General features: G+C 44.3%; 1 protein-coding gene across 2 annotated transcripts in view; it reads right to left on the bottom strand.

Annotated features, from left to right (window-relative positions):
* reps2 (RALBP1 associated Eps domain containing 2) overlaps positions 1-12,304 on the bottom strand; it is a 282,650-nt gene that overhangs the window by 51,934 nt on the left and 218,412 nt on the right. For both annotated transcript variants that reach the window (XM_070893049.1, XM_070893050.1), the window contains exons 11-12: positions 9,720-9,761; positions 1,487-1,535 (exon numbers count right to left, since the gene is read on the bottom strand). In XM_070893049.1, coding sequence (XP_070749150.1) covers positions 1,487-1,535; positions 9,720-9,761 — 91 coding nt within the window. The remainder of the gene's footprint in view (positions 1-1,486; positions 1,536-9,719; positions 9,762-12,304) is intronic.

The raw sequence follows: 12,304 nt of genomic DNA, 5'->3' as shown, positions 1-12,304 counted from the left end.
GGACAAAGTCATACGTGAGTTATGGTCAAATTCCTGAGTGGAAATCTATTAGATTATGCAGCTAAGGGACATACTTTATACAACATTATTGGGTGGAAGTTTGACTTTGGCCAACTAAATATTGGGAAAACCGGATCCATTGCCTTCAGTTCCTGCCACAAACTTTGTTCCCTTGCCACAGACTCCAGCTCTCTCCTTAACAACTGTCTGAGGCTGAACCGCACTGTTCGGACCCCGAGATGAGCTTCCGGCCACAAATTCGAGCCATCACTAAGACGGCCTATTTCCACCTCCGTAACATTGCACTTCTCCACCCCTGCCTCAGCTCATCTGCTGCTGAAACCCTCATCCATGTCTTTGTTACCTCTAGACTTGACTATTCCAATGCACTCCAACCTGCCTCCCACATTCTACCCTATGTAAGCTTGAGGTCATCCAAAACTTGGCTGCCCGTGTCCTAACTCGTACTAAGTCCCGCTCACCCATCATCCCTGTGCCCGCTGACCTACATTGGATCCTGGTTAAGCAACACCTCGATTTAAAAATGTTCATTCTTGTTTTCAAAATCTTCTCTCTTCCTAGCTCTATAATCTCCATCAATCCTACAACCCTGCCCACCCCGGCAACATATCTGCGTTCCTCTAATTCTGCCCTCTCGCGTATCCCTGATTATAATTGCTCCGCCACTGGTGGCCGTGTCTTCTGTTGCCTTAGCCCTACGTCCCGGAATCCCCTCCCTATACCTCTCCACCTCTCTTTCCTCCTTTAAGACGCCCCTTAAAACCTCCCTCTTTGACCAAGCTTTGAGTCATCTGCCCTAATATCTCATGTGGCTCAGTGTCAAATTTTAATTGATGACGCTCCTTTGAAGTGTCTTGGCATGTTTTATTACGTTAAAGGAGCTAACTAAATACACACTGTTGTTGTTGTTGCATACAACGGGTGATATTGTACCTGTCGCTTGTTATATTCACCACGCAATATTTATTTCCATTGCCTTCAATATCCAGTGGGGCATGTAACAGGTGGCCAATGTGATACTCAGCACTGCCGCCCAAGGCAGATTTCTACCCCTCAAGAATTAAAATTGGAAAAATGTGTATAGTAAAAGCATAGATGTCTAAATTGTCATCGCCAATTTCTGAAGAGGCATTAATGAAGAACAAAAAGAGCAAAAAAAACCCCAACTAGAATGAATAGTGTTGCAGGCAGAAGTTACCCATCGTGTCGGGGATGCGTCTGATAAACAAGTCTCATTCCAAGTACTACTTTACGCAACTAGCCTTTTAACCAATTTGAAAAGCTCACTTAACTAGGTTATCACATTTGTTCGGCTTCCACAGGGAATGTGCTTGAGTAAATCAGATAGATAATCTTAATGCACGGGGTATTTCAGTACACCCGAAAGTACATAGAGCATTTTGTGTGCACAATTATTTTAATAAACATTAGATATTTTAAAAGCTATTTAGGGCACATAAATTACCTGGGTCTGGTTTTCCTTTTCTGGCTGCAATCCAGTTCTTGACAACCTTCTAAAACAGGAGGTCACAGATTGAAGCATAACATTCTTGGATAGAAGTAGCAGATGAAAAAAATCTATCTTAAATTATAATTGAGGCTCAGAATCATGCATTTTTATAAATGTATGTACACCTAGCAAGGAAGATCTCCATTTTCCCGTGGATAAAGCAATGGTTTTAAGCACGGCTTGTCCAGCTGCCAGCTGCTCTCTGCAGGGTCTTACCGCACAGCCTGTTGGCAGAGTAGGATTTGCAAAAGGAAAGATGGATTGGCAAAACTATCACCCAGGCTTGATTTTTATGGTTTTCAAAATCAGCACCAATAAGGAAAGAGCTCGTCCACATGACCAAACTTGTAATTTGTATATAAATAATGGACAGGCTGGACCTTCACTCCAGCAGTCTATTTAAAAAGCATTCTAGTGTGGAATTTTAAATCCAAAAATATTTTTTCAGTCAGTTTGTCCACTATTCCTTTTCAGCTTTCGTACAGCATCAATATCACGATCAAAATATTTAAATTATAGAAACTTATAGCTGTCCATGCAAATGAATCGAGTCCAGTAAATAAATGTGGGAAATGAATGCGCTGCTCTGTTCACACATAGTGTTGTTTCTTTGCCAGGTGCAGGGTCATTGAAGGAGTTGTCAATAATTCTCAGAACACAGACTAGTTATTTCCCAACATCTGGTGCATATGTTAATCCAAAAAAAAAACAAGGGTTGCTACAAACTCCACCAACAATTTTATTGACTAGTTTCTGTAACCTGTCAACACCATTTAAAGGCAGTCATATATCTGGTTAATCAAACTCCCCAATGTTGGTAATTAAACAGCAATTAAACACCCTGTATCATCACCTCACTAAATTAGTCATTAACACAAGCCATCGAGCCAAAAATCCAGCAACCAGCCAATATGTTGTTACAGTTCTTTTTCATATCATTGTAATTCTACAAGACAAAAATACAGTCCAAAAACCAGAAGTTTAATTTGGGTTCACTGTACCTCTCCTATCTCTTCTACTGGAGTTCAGAGGAGGCGGAGCAGCGTCGAGTCGGGAGGCCGACAAAAGGCCCATTAGTCGGGGAGCGGGAGTTCGGAGGAGGCAGAGCAGCGTCGAGTCGGGAGACCGACAAAACGCCCATCAGTCGGGGAGCGGGAGTTCGGAGAGGCGGAGCAGCGTCGAGTCGGGAGGCCAACAAAAGGCCCATTAGTCGGGGAGCGGGAGTTCGGAGAGGCGGAGCAGCGTCGAGTCGGGAGGCCGACAAAAGGCCCATTAGTCGGGGAGCGGGAGTTCGGAGAAGCGGAACAGCGTCGAGTCGGGAGGCCGACAAAACGCCCATCAGTCGGGGAGCGGGAGTTCGGAGAGGCGGAGCAGCGTCAAGTCGGGAGGCCAACAAAAGGCCCATTAGTCGGGAGCGGGAGTTCGGAGAGGCGGAGCAGCGTCGAGTCGGGAGGCCGACAAAAGGCCCATTAGTCGGGGAGCGGGAGTTCGGAGAGGCGGAGCAGCGTAGAGTCGGGAGGCCGACAAAAGGCCAGCTGGTGCAGCCGCAGGGAGAGAAAACAAAAAAGTAGAAAGAAATCGAAAGGTGACGTCACAGCCAAGGGGGTAAGTGATTGGCGAGTAGTTTTTCTTTTTCTTTATCAGTAAGTAACCTTTCAGCATTATTGTTGCCAAATTAAGTTAATCTAAGGGTTAAGTCATGGCAGGAGAGCTTGGACATGTGTTATGCTCCTCTTGTGCTATGAGGGAAGGCAGGGACGCTTCCAGTCTCCCTGACGACTACATTTGCGGGAAGTGCATCCGCCTGCACCACCTGTCAGACCACATTGCGGCACTGGAGCTGCGGGTAGATTTACTCTGGAGCATCCACGATGCTGAAGATGTCGTGAATAGCACGTTTAGTGAGTTGGTCACACAGCAGGTAAAGTGTACACAGCCAGATAGGGGATGGGTGACCAACAGGAAGAGCAGTGGAAGGAAGGGGTCCCCTGCGGTCAGCCCCCTGCAAAACAGATACACCGCTTTGGGCACTGTTGAGGGGGATGACTCATCAGGGGAGAGCAGCAGCAGCCAAGTTCATTGCACCGTGGGTGGCTCTGCTGCACAGGAGGGCAGGATAAAGAGTGGGAGAGCTATAGTGATAGGGGATTCTATTGTAAGGGGAGTAGACAGACGTTTCTGCGGCCGCAACCGAGACTCCAGGATGGTATGTTGCCTCCCTGGTGCAAGGGTCAAGGATGTCTTGGAGCGGGTGCAGGACATTTTGAAGCGGGAGGGTGAACAGCCAGTTGCCGTGGTGCATATAGGTACCAATGATATAGGTAAAAAACGGGATGAGGTCCTACAAGATGAATTTAGGGAGCTAGGAGCTGAATTAAAAAGTATGACCTCAAAAGGTAGTAATCTCAGGATTGCTACCAGTGCCACGTGCTAGTCAGAGAAGGAATCGCAGGATAGCTCAAATGAATACGTGGCTTGAGGAGTGATGCAGAAGAGAGGGATTCAAATTCCTGGGACATTGGAACCGGTTCTGGGGGAGGTGGGACCAGTACAAACCGGACAGTCTACACCTGGGCAGGACCGGAACCAATGTCCTAGGGGGAGTGTTTGCTAGTGCTGTTGGGGAGGAGTTAAACTAATATGGCAGGGGGATGAGAACCTACGCAGGGAGACAGAGGGAAGTACAATGGGGGCAGAAGCAAAAGATAGAAAGAAGAAAAGTAAAAGTGGAGGGCAGAGAAACCCAAGGCAAAAAGCAAAAAGGGCCACATTACAGCAAAATTCTAATAGAGCAAAGGATGTTAAAAAGACAAGCCTGACGTTCTGTGCCTCAATGCGAGGAGTATTCGGAATAAGGTAGATGAATTAACTGCGCAGATAGCAGTTAACGGATATGATGTAATTGGCATCACGGAGACATGGCTCCAGGATGAACAAGGCTGGGAACTCAACATCCAGGGGTATTCAAAATTTAGGAAGGATAGACAGAAAGGAAAAGGAGGTGGAGTGGCATTGCTGGTTAAAGAGGAAATTATAATGCAATAGTAAGGTAGGACATTAGCTTGGATGACGTGGAATCTGTATGGGTGGAGCTGCGGAATAAAAAAGGGCAGAAAACGTTAGTGGGAGTTGTGTACAGACCAGCAAACAGTTGTAGTGAGGTTGGGGACAGCATCAAACAAGAAATTAGGGATGCATGCAATAAAGGTACAGCAGTTATCATGGGCGACTTTAATCTACATATAGATTGGGCTAACCAAAATAGTAGCAATGCAGTGGAGGAAGATTTTCTGGAGTCTATTAGGGATGGTTTTCTCGACCAATATGTCGAGGAACCAACTAGAGGGCTGGCCATCCTAGACTGGGTGATGTGGAATGGGAAAGGACTAATTAACAATCTTGTTGTGCGAGGCCCCTTGGGGAAGAGTGACCACAATATGGTAGAATTCTTTATTAAGATGGAGAGTGACACAGTTAATTCAGAGACTAGGGTCGTGAACTTAAGGAAAGTTAACTTCGATGGTATGAGACGTGAATTGGCTAGAATAGACTGGCGAGTGATACTTAAAGGGTTGAAGATGGATAGGCAATGGCAAACATTTAACAATCACATGGATGAACTTCAACAATTGTACATCCCTGTATGGAGTAAAAATAAAATTGGGTGGCTCAACCGTGGCTAACGAGGGAAATTAAGGATAGTGTTAAATCCAAGGAAGAGGCATATAAATTGGCCAGAAAAAGCAGCAAACCTGAGGACTGGGAGAATTTTAAAATACAGCAGAGGAGGACAAAGGGCTTAATTAGGAGGGGGAAAATAGAGTTTGAGAGGAAGCTTGCAGGGAACATAAAAACTGACTGCAAAAGCTTCTATAGGTATGTGACGAGAAAAAGATTAGTGAAAACAAACGTAGGTCCCTTGCAGTCAGATTCAGGTGAATTTATAATGGGGAACAAAGAAATGGCGGACCAGTTAAACAAATACTTTGGTTCTGTCTGCACGAAGGAAGACACAAATAAGCTTCCGGAAATATTAGAGGACTGAGGGTCTAGTGAGAAGGAGGAACTGAAGGAAATCCTTATTAGGCGGGAAATTGTGTTAGGGAAATTGATGGGATTCAATGCCGATAAATCCCCGGGGCCTGATGGTCTGCATCCCAAAGTACTTAAGGAAGTAGCCCTAGAAAAAGTGGATGCATTGGTGATCATTTTCCAACAGTCTATCGACTTTGGATCGGTTCCTATGGACTGGAGGGTAGCTAATGTAACACCACTTTTTTAAAAAAGGAGGGAGAGAGAAAACGGGTAATTATAGACTGGTTAGCCTGACATCAGTAGTGGGGAAAATGTTGGAATCAATTATTAAAGATGAAATAGCAGCACATTTGGAAAGCAGTGACAAGATCGGTCCAAGTCAGCATGAATTTATGAAAGGGAAATCCTGCTTGACAAGTCTTCTAGAATTTTTTGAGGATGTAACTAGTAGAGTGGACAAGGGAGAACCAGTGGATGTGGTGTATTTGGACTTTCAAAAGGCTCTTGACACAAGAGATTGGTGTGCAAAATTAAAGCACATGGTATTGGGGGTAATGTACTGACGTGGATAGAGAATTGGTTGGCAGATAGGAAGCAGAGAGTCAGGATAAACTAGTCCTTTTCAGAATGGCAGGTAGTGACTAGTGGGGTGCTGCAGGGCTCAGTGCTGGGACCCCAGCTATTTATAATATACATTAATGATTTGGATGAGGGAATTGAGTGTAATATCTCCAATTTTGCAGATGACACTAAGCTGGGTGGTGGTGTGAGCTGTGAGGAGGACTCTAAAAGGCTGCAGGGTGAATTGGACAGGTTAGGTGAGTGGGCAAACACGTGGCAGATGCAGTATAATGTGGATAAATGTGAGGTTATCCACTTTGGTGGCAAAAACACGAAGGCAGAATATTGTGTGAATAGTGGCAGATTAGGAAAAGGGGAGGTGCAACGAGACCAGAGTGTCATGGTACATCAGTCATTGAAAGTTAGAATGCAGGTACAGCAGGCGGTGAAGAAGGCAAATGGTATGTTGGCCTTCATAGCTAGGGGATTTGAGTATAGGAGCAGGGAGGTCTTACTGCAGTTGTACAAGGCCTTAGTGAGGCCTCACCTGGAATATTGTGTTCAGATTTGGTCTGAGGAAGGACGTTCTTGCTATTGAGGGAGTGCAGCGAAGGTTCACCAGACTGATTCCTGGGATGGCAGGACTGACATATGAGGAGAGACTGGATCGACTGGGCCTGTATTCACTGGAGTTTAGAAGGATGAGAGGGGATCTCATAGAAACATATAAAATTCTGACAGGACTGGACAGGTTAGATGCAGGAAGAATGTTCCCGATGTTGGGGAAGTCCAGAACCAGGGGACATAGTCTAAGGATAAGGGGTAAGCCATTTAGGACTGAGATGAGGAGAAGCGTCTTCACTCAGAGAGTTGTTAACCTGTGGATTTCCTTACCGCAGAGAGTTGTTGATGCCAGTTCATTGGATATATTCAAGAGGGAGTTAGATATGGCCCTTATGGCTAAAGGGATCAAGGGGTATGGAGAGAAAGCAGGAAAGGGATACTGAGGTGAATGATCAGCCATGATCTTATTGAATGGTGGTGCAGGCTCGAAGAGCTGAATGGCCTACTCCTGCACCTATTTCTTTTGTTTCTATGTTTCATAGTCTAGTCACATTTTCATGTTCTTTCCTCATATTTTTCCTTTTCAAATACATACCCAATTCCACTTTAAATGTAATAAACTTGTGGCAAAACATTCCATGTTCTAATAATCTGCGTGAAATCATTTGACGCCCCACTTTGTTCTTGATAGCCCTCGTCTTGGTTTCCTCGGTACCAATTCCCCAAACAGCAGAAACAATCTTTTACGGTTTGACTTTTCAAAACCGTTGATAATTAAAGGTCCCTCTTTAATATCCAGTTCCAGCGGAAAGGCCCCAATTTTTCAACTCTTTCATAGAATCATAGAATAGCACAGCACAGAAAGAGGTTATTTGGCCCATCGAGTCTGCGCAGGCTTTCTTTGTAAGAGGAAAACAGTAAAAGAAACCCGAAACACAAAACCTAACATAGAGCTTAGTATGTTCATCTTTGTTGCAATATGACTAGAAGTACCCCCCTCCATATTTGCCATTAATTTCATGAGCCTTAATCTTAAAAAGTTTACATATAGAACTTTATTAAACATCTTCTCAAAATCTAAATATCCAGTTGTCTCCATTCACTAATTGTTACCTGAGCAAAAAATCTCAATTGATGTGAGGTTTTATCTATTGCTTCTAAATCTTTGCTGACCTGCTCTTATGGTCTCTGCACTCTTCAGATGAACACTGATACTGCGAAGCATTCCTTCGGAATCCAGATTAGATTGGAAATAGGAACCCCAAGGAGGAGTATAAATGAAGTACAAGAAAAAAAAATCAGGGATAGTCTTGGAATATTATTTTGTCAAATTTTTTAAAAAAGAATATGAAATGTTCTCTGTTTTTCCTTTTTTCCTGAGATGTGTCCATGGTATGAACCGTAATGAGTGTAATGTAACCAAGTTTGCTGATGATACAAAGATGGGTAGGAAAGCAAATTGTGAGGAGGACACAAAAAATCTGCAAAGGGCTATAGACAGGCTAAGTGAGTGGGAAAAAAGTTGGCTGATGGAGAATAGTGTGGGAAAATGTGAGGTTATCCACTTTGGCAGAAGGAATAGAAAAGCAAATTTTTTTTTTAAAATGGAGAACAATTGCAAAGTGCTGCAGTGCAGAGGGACCTGGGGGTCCTTGTGCATGAAACACAAAAAGTTAGTATGCAGGTACAGCAAGTAATCAGGAAGGGAAATGGAATGTTGTCCATTATTGCAAGGGAGATGGAGTATAAAAGCAGAGAAGTCCTGTTACAACTGTACAGGGAATTGGTGAGGCCGCACCTGGAGTACTGTGTACAGTTTTGGTCTCTTTATTTAAGGAGCGATATACTTGCATTGGAGGCAGTTCAGAGAGGGTTCACTAGGTTGATTCCGGAGATGACGGGGTTGACTTATGAAGGTAGGTTGAGTAGGTTGGGCCTATACTCACTGGAGTTCAGAAGAATGAGAGGTGATCTTATCGAAACATATAAGATAATGACAAGGTGGATGCAGTGAGGATATTTCCACTCATAGGGGAAACTAGAACTAGGGGACATAGTCTCAGAATAAGGGGCCGCCCATTTAAAACTGAGTTGGAGGAGGAATTTCTCTGAGGGTTGTAAATCTGTGAAATTCTCTGCCTGAGAGAGCTGGGGAGGCTGGGTCATTGAATATATTTAAGGCGGAGATAGACAGATTTTTAAGCAATAAGGGAATAAAGGGAAGTGGAGCTGAATCCATGATCAGATCAGCCATGATCTTATTAAATGGCAGAGCAGGCTCAAGGGGCCAAATGGCCTACTCCTGCTTCTTATTATGTTTCTTACCATTACCAAATTCCGCACTATCAACATCCTGGGGTCACCATTGACCAGAAACATAACTGGACCAGCCACATAAATATTGGGATAACAAGAGCAGGTCAGAGGCTGGGTATTCTGTGGCGAGTGTCTCACCTCCTGATTCCCCAAAGCCTTTCCACCATCTACAAGGCACAAGTCAGGAGTGTGATGGAATACTCTCCACTTCCCTGGATTAGTGCAGCTCCAACAATACTCAAGAAGTTTGACGCCATCCAGGACAAAGCAGCTCACTTGATTGGCACGCCATCCACCACACTTGACATTCACTCCGAGCACCACTAGTGCACCTTGGCTGCAGTGTGTACCATCTATAAGATACACCAGTAATGCGCTACGGTTTCTTCGGCAGCACCTCTCAAACTCGCAACCTCTACCACCTAGAAGGACAAGGGCAGTAGGTGCATGGGAGCACCATCACCTGCAAGTTCTCCTCCAAGTTACACACCATCATGACTTGGCCGTTCCTTCGTCGTCGCTGGGTCACAATCCTGGAACTCCCTCCCTGATAGCACTGTGGGAGTACCTTCACCACAAAGACTGCAGCGGATCAAGACGGCAGTTCACCACCACCTTCTCAATAGACAATAAATAAATCCCGATAAGCAATAAATGCTGGTCTTGCCAGCGATGCCAACATCCTGGAACGAAGTTAAAAAAAAAAATTTACCTGGTATTTGTTTGGAACTAGCATTTGTGCACCGATTTAAATCTGTAAAATAGATGCAGAAATTAGTACAAAGTTTGCATCAGTTTGTCTGTCCCATTTCCTCTCCCGCATCATGATTTATTGCTCCACAGAAAGTGCTCATCCTTGCTGGGTGTCTTTCATATGGAGTGACAATGTTCCTAGCTTTTTAATAGAATTTATGATTCAAGCAGCCTGAATTAGCTTCTGTTAATTCTTTTCTCAGTCCAATTGCTTCTGATGGGATGCCTCCCAGTGTTATACAGGGAGATGAATGAAATTTACTCAACTGTGGCAAATTATTTCACATAGTAATTTTGGCTAAGAGTAGCCTAGTATAAAAAATGCGAGAGTGTGATTTCTGAGTAATTTTGGCCAGTCCAGTTTCTCGGATGAAAAACAGGTCTCCCAGACAGAGCACAGTTGGTACATGAATCTGATTAATGGTTCCATAACAATTATAACAAAGGTTGAAATTTCACAGAATGCGACAAATTAATTGGCCACAAGGCATCCTATTTTCCATATTATGGAACCGTAGGATAAAGGACTGAACACGTACAATCCTTCAATCCCCTTGTTTTGCTTGACAGAACATTGATGTACATTTCCTTACTTTAGAAATTGAACAGAAACTTCCTCACCTGTCTCTTAATAACTGACCCAGACAGACATGAGATTCCCAGGTTTGATCACCGATCTGTGCAGGTTAGGTGACCTCAGCTGAGGCAGCTATAGAGAAAAATCAGTCCAAGAACTACTTCTGATTGTGATAGAGACACTTGTTACAAATGCACTTGTGACGGTCTCAGCTGCGATATCCATTGTGGACACTCACTGTCCAGGCTCACGCATGAAACATAGAAACATAGAAAATAGGTGCAGGAGTAGGCCATTTGGCCCTTCGAGCCTACACCACCATTCAATAAGATCATGGCTGATCATTCCCTCAGTATCCCTTTCCTGCTTTCTCTCCATACGCCATGATCCCTTTAGCCGTAAGGGCCATATCTAACTCCCTCTTGAATATATCCAATGAACTGGCATCAACAACTCTCTGCGGTAGGGAATTCCACAGGTTAACTCTGAGTGAAGAAGTTTCTCCTCATCTCAGTCCTAAATGGCCAACCCCTTATCCTAAGACTGTGTCCCATGGTTCTGGACTTCCCCATCATCGGGAAGATTCTTCCCGCATCTAACCTGTCCAGCCCCGTCAGAATCATTTCAGTTTTTATGAGATCCCCTCTCATCCTTCTAAACTCCAGTATATAAAGGACCAGTTGATCCAGTCTCTCCTCATATGTCAGTCACGCCATCCCGGGAATCAGTCTGGTGAACCTTCGCTGCAATCCCTCAACAGCAAGAACGTCCTTCCTCAGATTAGGAGACCAAAACTGAACACAATATTCCAGGTGAGGCCTCACCAAGGCCCTGTACAACTGCAGTAAGACCTCCCTGCTCCTATACTCAAATCCCCTCGCTATGAAGGCCTGCAAGCCATTTGCCTTCTTCACCGCCTGCTGCACCTGCATGCCAACTTTCAATGATTGATGAACCATGACACCCAGGTCTCGTTGCACCTCCCCTTTTCCTAATCTGCCGCCATTCAGATAATATTCTGCCTTTATGTTTTTGCCACCAAAGTGGATAACCTCACATTTATCCAAATTATACTGCATTTGCCATGCTTTTGCCCACTCACCTAACCTGTCCAATTCACCCTGCAGCCTCTTAGCGTCCTCCTCACAGCTCACACTGCCACCCAGTTTAGTGTTATCTGCAAACATGGAGATATTACACTCAATTCCTTCATCTAAATCATTAATGTATATTGTAAAGAGCTGGGGTCCCAGCACGGAGCCCTGCGGTACTCCACTAGTCACTGCCTGCCATTCTGAAAAGGACCCGTTTATCCCGACTCTCTGCTTCCTGTCTGCCAATCAGTTCTCTATCCATGTCAGTACATTACCCCCAATACCATGTGCTTTGATTTTGCACACCAATCTCGTGTGGGACCTTGTCAAAAGCCTTTTGAAAGTCCAAATACACCACATCCACTGGCTCCCCTTGTCCACTCTACTAGTTACATCCTCAAAAAATTCCAGAAGATTCCCCAAGCATGATTTTCCTTTCATAAATCCTTGCTGACTTGGACCGATCCTGTCATTGCTTTCCAAATGTGCTGCTATTTCATCTTTAATAATTGATTCCAACATTTTCCCCACCACTGATGTCAGGCTAACTGGTCTATAATTACCCGTTTTCTCTCTCCCTCCTTTTTTAAAACAGTGGTGTTACATTAGCTACCCTCCAATCCATAGGAGGTGATCCAGAGTCGATAGACTGTTGGAAAATGATCACCAATGCATCCACTATTTCCATGGCTACTTCCTTAAGTACTCGGATGCAGACCATCAGGCCCCGGGGATTTATCGGCCATTAATCCCATCAATTTCCCTAACACAATTTCCCGCTTTATAAGGATATCCTTCAGTTCCTCCTTCTCACTAGATCCTCGGTTCCCTAGTATTTCCGGAAGGTTATTTGTGTCTTCCTTCGTGAAGACA

The sequence above is a fragment of the Pristiophorus japonicus genome, chromosome 11 (assembly GCF_044704955.1).
Source record: "Pristiophorus japonicus isolate sPriJap1 chromosome 11, sPriJap1.hap1, whole genome shotgun sequence".
NCBI lineage: Eukaryota > Metazoa > Chordata > Chondrichthyes > Pristiophoridae > Pristiophorus > Pristiophorus japonicus.
The sequence above is the reverse complement of the archived record's forward strand: the minus strand, read 5'-3'. Positions and strand labels throughout refer to the sequence as shown.